We start from the raw sequence: 16181 nt of genomic DNA, 5'->3' as shown, positions 1-16181 counted from the left end.
AACTTCCTGTAGGAAATATCTAATTCATCAAAGGTTAATTCATCATCACTGGATTCTTCATCAGAATTCCATCTTCCAGTCAAGGCAGTCACAAGATTGGCAAACTCTCCTTCTGTTTCACTTTCAGAATTGTCATCAGACCAAGTAGAAACAAGACTCTTCTTTTGTTTCTTGAGATAGGTCCCACATTCAGCTCTAATGTGTCCATACCCTTCACATTCATGACACTGAATTCCTTTGCCTTGTTTAGATTTTTCCTCATTTTTTGTTCTTCTTCCAGCATCATTGGGCCTACTGATGTCAAATGAGTTGTTCTTGACATTAGACTTTGACCTCACATCCATCCTCTTCAGGAGTTTGTTGAATTGTCTCCCAAGTAATGCTACATCATTTGCCAGACCTTCATCAGTATCCTGACTACTGTCTTCCTCTTTATCTTCAGTGTTTGACATAAAGGCTATGCTTTGACTTTCTTTTCAGATTCATCACTCATTCCCAACTCGAATGTTTGGAGGGATCCAATTAGCTCATCCACACTCATCTTGCAGATATCTTGAGATTCTTCTATGGCTGTCACTTTCATGGCAAATCTCTTGGGAAGTGATCTGAGAATTTTCCTCACAAGTTTTTCATCTGACATCTTCTTGCCCAGGGCTCCTGAGGCATTAACAATTTCAAGGATATTCATATGGAAGTCATGAATACTTTCATCTTCTTTCATCCTCAAATTCTCAAACTTAGTAGTAAGCAGCTGCAATCTAGACATCTTCACTCTAGAGGTACCTTCATGAGTGGTTTTGAGAATATTCCAAGCATCTTTAGCCACCTCACAGTTGTTCACCAGTCTGAAGATGTTCTTATCAACCCCATTGAATATAGCATTCAATGCTTTAGAGTTTCCAAGAGCTAGTTCATCCTTCTCCTTGGTTCATTCTTCCTCAGGCTTCTTATCAGTTGTAACTTCTTCTTCCTTCGTAGTGAAGGGATGTTCCCAGCCTGTTAGAACAGACTTCCAAGCCTTATTATCCAAATATTTCAAGAAGGCTACCATTCGAGGTTTCCAGTAGTCATAGTTAGATCCATCCAGAATTGGTGGTCTGTGTACAGATCCTCCGTCTCTATCCATAGTACCAGAAAGTAATGTCCCAAGATCTCACCCAGAACCAGAGCAGGATGCCTGCTCTGATACCAATTGAAATTCTGGTATCAGATATGAGATGTCGAAGGTAATGTCACGACACTAATATCTGAACAACCATTAAAATATAAACAGGACAAAAACAAAGAAACAATTGAACAAGCGACACAAGCAATTGTTAACCCAGTTCGGTGCAAACTCACCTACGTCTGGGGGCTACCAAGCCAGGAAGGAAATCCACTAAACAAAATTAGTTCAAAGACTCTCAGTAAACAACTTCAAGTTACAGTCTTTTCACCTAATCTCTACCCGTTTGACTTCTATCTAAGAACTCTTAGATATGAGACCCTACTCACTCCCCCTCAATCACAGCAGTGATATAAAAACAAATACAAAAGAAAGAAGACACACTTCAAGGACACATACTTGATCTTGCTTAAAAGCTTCAACCAAGTAAACAAACATTCGTGCTTCAAAGCTTAGAGTGGACAAAATACAATACAAAACTCAGTCCAATTCATACATCACCAAGATGAATGAATGGCTTACAATACACAAGCTCACACAAGGCTAAAACCCTAAAACTCTCTCTCTTTATCGTTCGTCTCTTATGTGTCTAAACCAGGTTTTACATGGCCTTTAAATATAAGCTTTTTGAATGGGTCTGGGTAGCATAAAACCCTAATTCTATTTTCCTTGCGTATCTCCTAAGACACAACAACTAATCATCCCTTATTGGAAAATAGAACAATCTGGTTTTAAATCAAATTACTCCTTGAATAGCGCATTCAATCTCCACATAGGCGCACACAAATTTGCATGAAAAGCGCAATATCAAGATACATAACATTCAGACTGAATGTTCTGTATATACATGTCTTAACATCGGGTCTGACATCTTAGCTAAATCCTGCACAACCATATTTAAACATCCTGCAGGAAGCTGATATCACATTTCAAGACAACACGTGTGACAACTTGTGATAACTCTAAGTTTTACCAAAATTGATGCCAACACATAAAACCAACAATAACATTCTATATAGTCTTCTCATAACGGGTCAATCCAGTATAAATATTACTCTTAATATTCATACCTATGTTTAAGACTTGATAACTCCTTATCCATGATCCATGAGATGTGATCATCAGTCTATATACATAATAGTCTTAATGCTTTAATGTTATCCCACTTCACAATAAGGCTCGACTACGGATACTTTAAGAATAGTGTCCTTATGCTTAATGTGATCTCATGATTAAGTCACACTTGATACATTAAATGGACTAGCTATTCTAGGGACTTTATTAAACAACCATAATAAAGAAAAAGCCTTTTATCATTAATAAATAATTCGATACAAGTACCAAAAGTATTGGTCTCTAGGGCTTACACCGACAAAAACCTCTCAAAGTCTTTTGAGACATATTCGTCTCCACCATCTGTTTTGAGCAGTTTGAGCTTGTGACCGCTTTGTCTCTGAACCATGGACTTGAGCTTCTTAAACACTTCAAATACCACAACTTTTCTCTTGATTAGGTATGCCCATGGTTTTCTACTATGATCGCCTATGAATGTGACAAAGTATCCATTTCCACCAATGGAATCTACTTGCATCAGTCCATACACATCTGAATACACCATCTCAAGATGATTCTTGATTCTACAACCTACATCCTTGCTGAATTTAGCCTTATGTTGCTTTGCTTGCACACATTCTTCACAAATGTCAGTCGGTATGTTGATCAATGGTAACCTCGTTACCATTCTGTTCTTTTGCAAGTCTTTGAGATCTCGAAAATTAAGATGCCCAAGACGATAACTCCATATCTACTCTTCACGACTTACTGATATAGCAAGATATCTATGCTCTATAACCTTTGAAGTTAGTGGAAATATACCCAAATGCATCGCACGCTCGAAGGTACAAAGAGTCGCCATCGAACTTTATTTATTCCCGATGGAAAGGGAAAATATCGATAAAACCCAATGGAAGAGAAAAAGGGTAAGGAAGTCGGTTATGCAATGGGGAATGTATTAGCACTCCTCACATCTGTTGTACTCCACGAGAATCGTTTTGATTTTTTTTTGCTTGAATGGGTGTTATATCTAAAGATTACTCGCGAAAGAATAAAGGAAAAAGAAGAGAATAAATCAAATACTCGGTGAGGATTAGGGCCCCCATGCCTACATATCCTTATAGTGCAATAAGGAATTCAGAGCTCCGTAGTTGATAGAACTAGTGGTGGGAGATGAAAGAAATGTGATTGAAGTATGGAAATGAAAATGGAAGAAGGTACTCTCCAAGGATTCACATCTGCATGCTTACACACTCTCACCGTGCAATGAGAAAGTCAGAGCTTCGTAGTTCATGGAACTAATATGGAACATAGAAAGAAAGAGATTGGGTTTCCAAAAGGTGAAGTAAATTGCTTGAATAGAAAAAGCGTGGCATTAACTAATGAGTGGTTTTTAGCCCAAAGTGAGAAATGAGATATGATTGGATTTGTGAAGGCATGGTCTGAACCAAAGAGACTACCAGAGTTTGTGACTCTACAAGGCAGGAAAATATGTTTACCAAGGTTTGTAACCCTACAAGGCGGAATAAGAGATATCCAGAGTCTGCAACTCTACAAGGCGAAATATATGAATGCCAGAGTCCGTAACTGTATAGGGAAAAATGAGAAGGTTGCCAGAGTCTGTAACTCTAAAGGGATGAGTGCAAGGATGCTTTCTAGAGTTTGTAACTCTACAGGGCAAGAAGAAGATTTCCAGAGTTTGCCATTCTATAGAGCAATGACGTATGGGTGTGTCATAGTCTGTAACTATACAAGGTAGGAAAACATGAATACCAGAGTCTGTAACTCTATAAGGCAGAATGAATGATAGCCAAAGTTTGCAATTGTGTAGGCAGATGAAAAGAGGTCAAAGTCTGTCACTTACAATGAAATGCCTATTTGCCAAAGTTTGTAAATATGTAGGGAAAAGTGCAATGATACATGCCATGGTCTGTAACTATATAAGGCAGACATAAGTGATTGCCAGAGTCTATAACTCTATAAGGGCGAAGAGAAATGATGCCAAAGTCTGTAACTGTATAGGCAGAATTAAATGGGGCTTTGCCAAAGTGTGTAACTGTATAGGCAAAAAGCAAGGTTGCCAGAGTCTGTAACTCTATAGGGCAAGAATGCCAAAGTCTGTACTTTATAGGAAAGGAATAAAGGATGAAAAAGTATGTAACTATATAGACAATGCATGAAGTAATAAGAAAAGGATGCCAAAGTCTATAACTATAGGCAGTGCATGAGGCAATTGATTAGGAAATGGGTGTGTGACCCTAAGGTAATGATCTCAAAAGATGTATGGACATCAAAGAGGGGAGAATATAACACTGGATCCAAATAGGAGAGTGTGATGGGTAAAGCAAAGGTGTTTCACTATTGAAGTGTTGAATGATTGATGTGTTTGCATAAAGAAGATTTGTCAATTATATGATTCGAATTGCATTAAAGTATATGAACGAAGGCGAATACCTTGAGCAGCTGGTTCATTTGTCCCATACCCAAGGATATTCTAGACAAGTATAGGAATACTCCACTCTCATCATTATTCGTTACTTAAGGCTCATGGCATACAAATTGAATCATGATTGATAAGTTTTTGATAGAAGATCATGATTGTTGGTCCTGATGATGCAATGTTGCTTATTGTGGAAGAAGACTTGACAATCATTTGATTCAAATTGTGCTAAATTCTATGAATAGTGATTAATACAATAAGAAACTGAGTCATTCGTCTCGTACCTAAAGATATTCAGAATGAGGATATGGGTTCTCCACTCTCACTCATTCTCTATTTCTTAAGGCTCATGGAACACAACTTGAATCATGACTGACAAGTGTTGATACCTTTGATGCGCTTGAACTGTAGTCCACTTTGTCTGTAATATGAATGCCTTGTACTGATTTGAGGTTTTGAACTCTTGGGATCTTGAGCTCTTGAGATCCAGTATATCTAGTACAACTTGAACACAAGGGACTGACCCTATCAAGTGATCAAGGATTTTTTGATCACTTAAATAGAGAGAGAGAGGGAGAGAGAGAGAGAGAGAGAGAGAGAGAGAGAGAATTGTGGATGAGAATATTTTCATTAATTATTAATGAAGATGCCTCCAAGATATTTATACAAGTATTACATAGTGACTGAGACTCAAATAACATAAGCCAAATAAGATGAAATTGAAAAAATCATGTCTATAACAGTTACAATCACTACATAAATTAAATTACTTTCCGTGGTAATCAACTACGTGCAGACATTATTCGGTTACACCCACGTAGTTTTCTCAGTTTTTTCAGCTCATAAGTGCGATTACACCTCGTATTAACTAGTTACAACACTTGAATTATCAAAAATACTTTTAACAGATTTTAATTGTTCGATCGAACATCATCTGATACCATATCACAAGTTCTGGTTTAATATCTTTCTTCATCATATTGATTCTATTTATAACAACATGAACAATTATCCTTTATTACAAAATATTCTATTATTTAATTTTCTAATCTATTCTATAAATAGAAAATATTTACAGGTAAGGATGTCTAGATCTTTTCTTATATATTTGATTTTCTGATATATACTATGAATAAAAAATATATATGATTCAGGAAAATCAAACCATTCTTTATTAGCACCGCTAACATTTACGGCTAGAATGACACCTAAGATGAGCAAGAAGAAATTGGCTGAGCTGGTCCCAAACCTGCCTTGTCTCCTGCTTCCTTGGAGAAGAAAATAAGAAGAGATTTCGTTGTTGGCTTTGCTAGATTGAAGACGGCTTTTGATGTGCCTCGTGCACCTTTAGTCACCAAACCCATCCCTCCTTGCAACTCTTCCATGCCTTCTCATCTTGATGTGTCTTCTAATTTTAAAATATAAAGTATTCGACATTCATAGGAGTGGATGAGGAAGGCTTAGTCTTGTATTATTCATGCATTTACTATTAAAATATTTCCCTATCTCAAAAACATAATAAATTTTAAAATTAAATAGTCTTTTCATTAACTACTCTTCTATCTATTTCATTTATATATTTTTTTATTTTTCTAATTGATGAATTGAATCATTATTTTGGAACAGAATAAAGGACACAAACATGAAATTTTAGAATTTTATTAATCACAACTTCATTAAGAACCATCTAAAAATCAGCAGCATACACCACCTGCATACTATTATATATTATATATGTAATGATTCAAAATGCATAATAAATTTCTACACACATTAATATATATAATATAGTATAAGGTTTTAACTTGGAAGTGACATATCAATGCCTTACAACGTAACATAAAGTTAATTAACACAAGAGAATTTCAGATCACAAGCACCAATGTAATTTCTAGAGCATGGTGTTAGATAGATCCATGGGAAATGAATTGGTGAGAACATTATCCATATAATAATGAGGATGGGTTGGATCCATGACCACAAACTGCATATCCTCTGAAGGCTTCCAGTGGCGTTTCCTTTGATTAATAAACCAGTTGTTTATTTGCTTCTGATCAAGACCTGTTGACTCTGCTAAAGCCAGTTTCTGTGATTCCTGTGGTACATATAAATTGTGAGACAGGTTATTATTATCATTTGTCTTCACATTAGTTATTATAAATTGTGAGATTCAAACATGGTCATACGAGATTGCGAGCACACATAACTCAAATGTAGGGGTGGCAAAATGGGTCAGTTATCTAAACATGTACTAAATCAAAACATGCATTGTCATAGGAAATGCGAAATCAAAATTTAATTATAAATATTTCGGCATGAGATTATAGATAGTGCTTACAGATGGGTAAGGCCATTTGTAATGTCTGCTCCACCATTCAAGTAATTGTTGCCTTGCTTCTTTGGGAAGTTTTCCTTTTTTCCTTTTCTTCATGAATTCCTGCTTCAGACTCCCCAAATAACCACTGTACTTTCTCAAAAGCTGACCCTTTAATTCCCTGTCTTCTGCCTGAGGATCTATCATGTTGTTGTATAGATCAACTTGGTCTTCTTCAGATGATCCATTCCTATCTCCACCTTCATTACAAGCTGATCATCATATCAATCCATTCAATTATCATTATTACAAATAATTAACCATTAACACGATATTTTTTAGTTAAATATCTGAAAAATAAAAGGTTGTAAGTTTCAGATACCGACACTGACACAAGCATAAACACTTTTTTTTAGAGGTGTCAGTGCCACAGAAGACAATAATCTATACATTATTTATTCCCAAAGGCTAGAGCTTCATGCATCTAAGCCCTGAGATAATGGACACTCCTTTTCCTTCAAACAAGACAAAGCTAAAGATGAAAAAGTTTATTCCACATGAAGGCATATATTTCACCAAAATGCTTAACTTATCAAGGGTAACATAACACATATAAAGAGACCCTAGTCAAGCCTAGATGCAAAAATCAAAGCCAAATAGAGGAACCCTATTATCATAGGGTTAAAAGAGTGCATTATACTATTTCAGTTTTTTATTACTCCCTCTGGTCTTATTTATAAGAGAAAGTTGACTTCTTAGATTCATTGAATAATCAATGTATCTGGTCCATGTTACAGTTTAGATACATTGATTATTCAATGAACCTAAAAAATAATTTTTTCTTATAAATAGAACCAGAGTATAAGTCATTTGAAAAAGAGAAATTAATAAATAAAAAATTAATTATGTGTTGAAGGGCAAGAGAGTACATTACTACAAAGAAGCATCAATGATTGTAAAACTCGAATATGAAGAACTTCAAAAATAGATGGGAACATAAACATAAAGATTGAGTTAAACTATAAGAAAAGTTACTACTAAATACTTCTTTTGGCCCATACATAGTTGGAAGCTTGAAAACAGTGATTCACTAAAAGCTTAGTCATTTATACATCCAAGGAAGCATATAATAAGTTTCTACTTGTTTTCAAATTTCATCATTCATAGTCATAAAAACTTTAGCAGCAATGTTTGACTCATTCTCCATGGTTGTCAAATTCAAATGTAGAGTTCATTCAACATGTATAATAATGTAGGGAGCACAAACATTATAACATGTGGTAGAAATTAAACATAGATAAATGTAGATACAGCAACTTATATCCATTTTGAGTTAAAGACAAGAAAGAAAGAAAGAAAGAAATTATCAAATGTATAAACAAACACAGAACATTATTCTAAGAAGCATTATATCATGCATCTTCACCTGCAGACACAAATAAATGTAGAATGGTGACAACACATTATCATCACACAAGTTATATGAAATTATACAAGTAATAAAATATATAGGGAGTAGTGTTTACACGAAACCTTGACGAGACAATTGAGAAAAAGCAAGTAGAAAAAACAAACTCATTATTATTCTTAAAAACTAGCCTAATCTCTTTTTTGTGTCAAAAAGATAAAACCTAATCTCTTTTCAAGTCAATAATCAAACTAATTTCAAAAGGGTGTTTGCTTGATTGATGCATAGACAGTGCCACATGTTTACTTTTTTTTCTTTTGATGATAGAAATGCACATGTAATTTACTCTTTCATGCAGTGAAATTCAAGTTCTTATCATGTTCATGGTTGCATGTATCAAAATCTAAAATCCACTCTGCAGAAAAAGTGCAGAAGAAACCCTAATACGTTTAAAGTTGTCAAAAAAATCATTTCCAGAAAATCATTAATAATTATGATAAAATAAAAGCCAGAGAAACCTGAGAGTTTCTGTAACATGATCAAATGGGGAAAAACTTAGATAAACTATATGATGATGCAATTCTTATATTTCCAATAAAAACAAGGCACAAACACACACAAGAAACGACGAATTAACAAGATACCAATATAGTTTTGTTCCTTCAATGCACCAACACCAAGAAAACTACACATCACCATCTACTTTTGTTTTCAGACAAAAACTTGTTTTTTGAGCTAAGGGCATGTTTGGTAGTATTTGAAACTCACTTATTTATATACTATATTCAAAGAAAATTAAGAGTACTATAGTAGTTGTTAGAAGAATAAAATATCATTAGAAAGACTAGTTAAGATTTTTTTATAAATAAGTTGTATAGAAAAAGTAGATCCTCTCATCAATCAACTTTAATTTAATTAATTAATTATTAATCAAACACTTCCATTACATCTTCACAAACTTCTTCCAAAGTTCACACACAGACATGCATGGATATATAGTCAATTAAGAAAACAACAAAATATTTTGAGAGAGAGAGAGAGAGATTATTATCACCAATATTGTCTGAAGAGGAAGAAACAGTGAGATTTTTGAACTGGACTTCAATCCTTTGAAGAAAAAGCATGGCTTCTTTCAAGGGTTTAGAGAGTTCTTGTTCGTATTTGATAAGCATCTCACAGTAAGCTTCCATGAACTGATCCAGAGCTGGATCTTCCCCTATGCAACCTGATCCAACTGCATCACCACCCATTCTCACTGCAGATGCACAAGCTTCTTCTAACCTTGTCACCACTTCACTCGGTGCTCCAACCTAGCATAAAACAATTATCATCAAGTCAAAAGTTATTGAGATGAAGTGTCCTTATCATCAAAGGTTTTGACTTGAAAGAAATTGAACTCTTAAAATATACATGAAAGTTTGTCAATATTAGTAATAAATGGAAACAAAACACCACAGTTGTTCACAGTACAATAATACAACACAAACTCATCAGATCCAAACTTTGTCAAAGAAAGAAAAAAAAGTACAGAATTAATTACTACACATCGTTTTCAAAGACCTTTTGACAATTGATGTAGGCTTCCAAGAGACGGTGATAGTGAGGATGAGCCATGATCTTGGCTTTGACAGCAGAAGAAGAAGAAGATGAAGAGGCTCCATTGTTATTGTGGTTGTCCATGAAATAGTAGCCTAATCCAGGAGTGTTTTGTGTGGTGTGGTGATTATTTTGAAGCATGGTGTTATTAGAGTTGTTGTTGTTGGTGTAGTGATTATTATTATTAGTGGAATTAGGGATAGGAAGGAAGAGACAGCTTGTGTTGTTTGCATTATTATTGTTGGAATTTATTGGATGATGATGAGAAGAAGTGACTAAAGGCATCATCATCATTGGAGGACATAGGCCACCACTGTTTTCTCCAAAAGCAGCCATGACATAAGAAGAGCTTCCATTAGAACTACCCTCCATTGAATGAATGAATGAATCTCTACACACACACCATTCACTCTCTCTCTCTCTTTCTCTTTCTTTCAATAGTAGTAGTATATATGAAAGGGTCACCCGGGTTTTATGGTAAAAAAGAAATAGTGAAAGTGATAAAAGTGGTGGCTAGGTATAGTTAGAGTCAGTTAGATGAAGAAGGAGTGAAGAGGTAAAAATTTGGATTCTACTATACTGGCAAAAGCCTGCAGAGATTTCCTTTGGAAAATGAGTGTTAATCTTTCTTTCCACCCATTTAGAGCATTTAATGAAACTGAGAGTCTCTCTAGTGGATAATAAAAGGTTACTTATGATATAAACTGAGGAACAAGAGAGAAGAAACAGAAGAGTGCACGCGGGGTAGTGATAGAGATAGAGAGATGAATATGAATGAAGGTTGAGTTACAGGAACAAGGGTTAGTGTAAGACATTGGTGCCAAAAAAAGGTTTTACCTTCCCAATGAAAACTCTCCCTTCCTTTTTCTGCACTGCCACTGATAACCCTGCTGCCATACAAAAGCAGTAGAGTGAGATAGGAGAGAAGAGCCAAGTTTATATATATATTTTTCTTTTGTTTAGGAGAGAGATAGTGATAAATAGTGAGCTAGGAACGATCAAATCGAGGAAGAGAAAACAAGTTACCTACTACTACTATAGTATACTGATGATGATGAATATATTGGAGAAGATAGCCTCATAGGGCACGGAATCAATCCCTCTCACTTTATATTCTTCTATCCTTTCTTATTTATTGTATTCTCTATGTCTAAATAAATCTAAAACATACTATTAATTTATAACAAAAATCTAATAAAAATTCGATATTATTTATAACAAAAATATAAATTCTTTCTTATAATGAAATGAATATTGTTTATAAATGTTATTTATGTATATTTAATAAAAAAGTTATTTTTTAAACAAAAATTAGAGTATAAAAAGATTTACAAAAGTACTATTGGCATCCTAAAATAAATATCTAACAATTGGAACATAGCACTCTAATAAATTTATTAAAATAAAATAATGGAAAAACATCTTAGAAGATCTCATTCTAAGAATTTATAATGGGTTTATCTCAATTCTATCAAAGCAATTTGGTAGAGAAGAGTCATTAGATAATGGAGTGAAAATCTTATAACAAATAGTTAAATAGATCTTGAATTATGTTCTACATCATCTTTTAGATTTAATTTAACCTTACAAAATTGATTTATAATATAAAAGTTTCTTTCACTTATAAATACTATAAATAAATAAATATAAGAATGTATAATAATCACTTCAATAAACTATTTTGCATAAGAATACAATAATAGTAAAAGAAAAATGTGTATACATGCATTAAACAAAAACAATAAACTTAAAAAATAATAAATTTAAGGATACAATTCAAAATCTAATAAGTTAGAAAGAAAAAAAGTTAGGAAGACTAAATGTATTATGAAAATTATCTCTATTAAAAGAATGAATGTGGTTCAAACTAAGAAAAGAGAATCATTAGTAAAATTTAAACATGCAAACCAACTGATTCTCAATTATCTCGGAACTATGTGGTGAGTTTATGCATTATATGTTTCTAAGTTATCTTTTTAGGTATAATATAGTGTTTTTAGATAGTTAAGGTTGAAGCCATGATTCGGGTCATGAAAAAACCAACTTATGTATATTAGTCTTATTAACTACACTAAATACTACTTAAGCAACATTTTTTAATATGTAAAGGCTCAGCTGTTCTCACATATGAATATATTTTGTTTCTTTATTCGAGTTTCAATTCAGCTCATGTTGCCATGACTAATTCAAGATTCATGTAAGAAATCACATATTAGTTTACATTCTAATATGGTATTAGAAGAAAAACCCATAATTTTTCTAAATTCTTCAATTTAGCTCATGTTGCCATGACTAATTCAAGATTCATGTAAGAAATCACATATTAGTTTACATTCATGAGCTTCACTTTGTTCTTCATGGCACGATTGATTTTAACAAGCCAATCCTTCATCCTCTTCATGTGAGTAGAGAAACCTGAGTCCAAATATCATTCCCCATTGCACTGAATTGTACCTTTCGTACTCATCATGACATTTTCTTCTGCAAGTAACCGGCTAACGCTTTCACGTACCAGTTACAACCTGTTTTTTTTGCATGTAACCGGTTAACGTTTTCATGTAACTGGTTACAACCTATTTTCGCAGCATTCCCAGAATTGTTGTTGTTGCATTCGCCTTATATGATCATGAACAAGAGTGTATTATCTTCATCAAACTCTTGTCTTACTTTAGTTAAATAGATATTGAATTATGCTCTAGTATCATCTTAAAATTTAAAATGGATGTAATTTAATCTTACAAAATTCATTTATAATATAAAACTTTCATTCACTTATAGATACTATAAATAAATAAATATAAGAATGTACAATAATTACTTCATTAAACTATTTTACATTAAAATATAATAATAGTAAAAAAAATGGATACACGTGCATTAAAAAAAATAATAAACTTAAAAAATAATAAATTTAAGGATTCAATTCCAAATCTAATAAGTTAGAAAAAACAAAAGTTAGGAAGACTAAATGTAATATGAAAATTATCTCTATTAAAAAATGAAAGTCGTTCAACTAAGAAAAGAGAATCATTAGTAAAATTTAAACAAGCAAACCAATTGTTTCTCAATTATCTCGGAACTATGTCACGAGTCTATGCATAATATGTTTCTAACTTATCTCTTTAGGTATAATATAATGTTTTTAGATAGTTAAGGTTGAAGTTGATTATAAAGTCGAAGTTGATTTTGTGAAGCCATGATTCGGGTCATGAAAAAACTAACTTAGGTATATTAGACTTATTAACTGCACTAAATACTACTTAAGCAACATTTTTTAATATGTAAAGGCTCAGTTGTTCTCGCATATGAATATATTTTATTTCTTTATTCGAGTTTCAATTCAGCTCATGTTGCCATGACTAATTCAAGATTCATTTAAGAAATCACTTATTAGTTTACATTCTAATATGGTATTAGAAGAAAAACCCATAGTTCTTCTAAATTCTTCAAACCCTAATCAACAGTTAAAATGCAATCACGTTATCGTATGATATCATTTTTTTTATGTTTTTGTCAATTTGTGTGTATATGTTTATCTGTGTGATTATTTGTAATTTGTTTATTATTCAATATTCGTGTGTTTGTATTTTATTCGCATTTGAGTTATATTGTATCTACTTCGGCTATTTTTGTTGAAGGGTAATTTAGTATTTTAGTATTTTAGTATTTCGCCTACGTGACATTATTATTTATGTATATATATTATTGTAGCTTCAATGGTTATTGTCGCATTACGCGAAAAACCGGCGGGAAAACGAAACAACAGAGCCGCCACCGTGCGTTATTTATCCCAAAGGAGGGAAAGGAAACGCTCGAAGTAAACCTGGAAAGAACATGGTCTCGCGACCAGAGATGGATGGGTACGGGAGTCGGTTATGCGAAGGGAAGGTATTAGCACCCCTACGCATCCGTCGTACTCGACGGGATCCACGCTCAGAAAGAATAGAAGAAAGGTTGCTAGAAACTGCTCACAAACTGCACAGAACTGGAAGGATACACAGGAAAGACGGAAGAAGGCAACTCGGCAGGATGTCGCATCCTGGTCCTACGTAGTTTGTTCGCACAAACATCAGAGTCGACGTAGTTCGGGGACAGGGGAAACATGCTCGCTAGGATGTCGCATCCTATGCATACGTATCTTCTCTAACCAGAGAAGAATCAGAGCACTCGTAGCTCGGCTAACGCACGCCAAACAAAACACAAACAGGAAACCGACTGCCAATCGTTGGACTTAGGTCAGACTCCACACAAACAGGCAAACCTGGAAACCGAATGCCAATCGCTGGACTTACATCAGACTCCGAACCGACAAACACACACAGGAAACCAACTGCCAATCGCTGGACTTATGTCAGACTCCAAATAAAGAAACTGGAAACCGAATGCCAATCGTTGGACTTACATCAGACTCCAACCAGAAAAGGATAACAAACACACACAAAAAGAAAAGAAAGTGCCCGGAGAGATCAGCTCAATCTCCTGCCTACGTACCTCATCTGGTATGAGGATCAGGGCGACGTAGTTCCCCTTAACAGGGAAATAACTTCTATCCTAACCAGAGACAAAGGGAGATAACAAACTACTAGGGAGACTACGACTCGAGCCTAGAAGTTGTCATGCATTCGATCCCTATGTTGAGGTCTCTATCCTAACTTGCACAGGAAGCAAGCTAGCCTACACACAGCACAACAAAGCAAACACAAGCACAAGAGCAAGCACACACACTATATGCAAACAAATGGCTCATACAAGGCTAGGCTGTAGAAACAAGCCAACTGGAATGGGGTGTTTTTTAGCTATTAACCCTAACATTGAGAGTTAGGGTGAAGCAGATGAAATGGGAGGTGAGGATAAGACCTCAGAGCTCTTATCCCTGGCCTGGGAGAGCTTGAATCAAATAGAAAGTGTGGGAGTTTAGAATGTAGGAACTCTTCTCCACATGACTGACACAACAAGATCTTGGGTTCTTATTCACAATGCATCAACACATGGTGTGAGCAAAGTGAATGACACAACTGAATAGCAGAGGATGGATTGCACATCCCTTTTATCTGCCAATTGCCTCATAAGAGGACTTTACCTGCTTGGCACAAAATTAAACATCCACAAGCATTGCCTCTTAAGGAGGGCTTCAGACAGGTGCCTACCAATAACAGTAGGTCTTCCAGACTACATGAAGATCAAGGAATTATACCTCAGTGGTATGCAAAGCAAGTTCAAATGAACTTAAAGCAACTTAGGTACCTGTGGAAACATCTAAACCAATCAGTACACAATTCAGACAAACAATCAATAGTCAACATCAAACAGACAACCCAATATGCAACACATGAACCATAAGCACAAGTGAATTGTTTTCAAAGCCTACAAAACAACAAGTGTTAGCTAACAACAACCAATATTCAAGCTCAAATGAAGGAGCAACATCAACCATGGAGATGTATACTTGAACCTGAAATTTACAACTAAAATGTGAGTAACAAACCACTAGGTCAAAGCCTAGGGTCAAAAGGGGATCAAAAATCCAAAACAGAACTTCAAACTCAACATGAATCATATTTAACCAATCAATAACAAGTCCTAAAAAGGACCAAACCAAAATCAATAGGCAAGTTCATGTAATAGACAAGAGAAGTCAATGACCAATTCAAGGCACACATTTGAACATTAAGAATGAAAAATCTAAATCAAAATAGAAATGATTCAAATAATTCTGGAAAAATTCATGAACATTCAACACATCTAACATGATCATCACACAAAAAATCAGAAGCATTAGAGGTCATTTGGCATGGAAATTAAATGGGACAAGTTAGACAACCAAATGTGTGACACAAATTGTCACACCATGCAAACACAAGCATAAAACAGAATTGGCACATGAGAAAAATACCAAACCAAGCCTAAAACATCCATCAATGTGTCTAGAATCAGCATGTAAAATTTCAAGTCCATTGGATTAAAAACAAGCATTTCATGATAGTTTGAACAAGGCAAGGTCATACATGCACACATGATCAATCAACCTAGAGCAAATAAATTTCCAGCCATGCACAACTTTCAAACTCATGATCATAAAAAACTAGACATCACAAGGAACATTTTGCAAAAAATTGGGAGTGAATTGGATCATTTTTCAATTTGTTATGGATTTTACAAGTTGATAGAAAAAATAAAATTCAAATATGAACATGCATGGCAAAAG

The 16181-nt window shown here is 34.4% G+C and overlaps 1 protein-coding gene across 2 annotated transcripts; it reads right to left on the bottom strand.

Moving 5' to 3' along the window:
• Window positions 1-6412: 6412 nt before the first annotated feature.
• LOC127077445 (homeobox protein SBH1) lies at window positions 6413-10982 on the bottom strand. 2 transcript variants are annotated; one of them, XM_051018719.1, is made up of 4 exons: window positions 9941-10982; window positions 9435-9690; window positions 6997-7244; window positions 6413-6753 (listed from the first exon to the last, which is right to left on the bottom strand). In XM_051018719.1, exons 1-4 carry the CDS (start codon window positions 10346-10348, stop codon window positions 6550-6552), a joined length of 1116 nt encoding a protein of 371 aa, XP_050874676.1. In that variant the 5' UTR covers window positions 10349-10982; the 3' UTR covers window positions 6413-6549. The 2 variants fall into 2 exon arrangements, with proteins under 2 accessions (XP_050874676.1, XP_050874677.1); XM_051018720.1 differs by having other exon boundaries at window positions 6997-7232.
• Between the last annotated feature and the right edge of the window lie 5199 nt (window positions 10983-16181).

This window comes from Lathyrus oleraceus, chromosome 1 (genome assembly GCF_024323335.1).
Source record: "Lathyrus oleraceus cultivar Zhongwan6 chromosome 1, CAAS_Psat_ZW6_1.0, whole genome shotgun sequence".
NCBI classification, from domain to species: domain Eukaryota; kingdom Viridiplantae; phylum Streptophyta; class Magnoliopsida; order Fabales; family Fabaceae; genus Lathyrus; species Lathyrus oleraceus.
Note: the sequence above shows the minus strand (reverse complement) of the source record. Positions and strands in the feature narration are given on the sequence as shown.

Bases quoted from the DNA above. Each gene is read 5' to 3' on its own strand.
- LOC127077445 (XM_051018719.1), bottom strand. From the start codon at position 10,348: ATGGAGGGTAGTTCTAATGGAAGCTCTTCTTATGTCATGGCTGCTTTT. The intron at 9,691-9,940 runs GTCTTTGAAAAC...GTTTTATGCTAG, and splicing joins CCTACATCAATTGTCAAAAG to GTTGGAGCACCGAGTGAAGT. The intron at 7,245-9,434 runs GTGATAATAATC...TATGATGATCAG, and splicing joins TTCCTCTTCAGACAATATTG to CTTGTAATGAAGGTGGAGAT.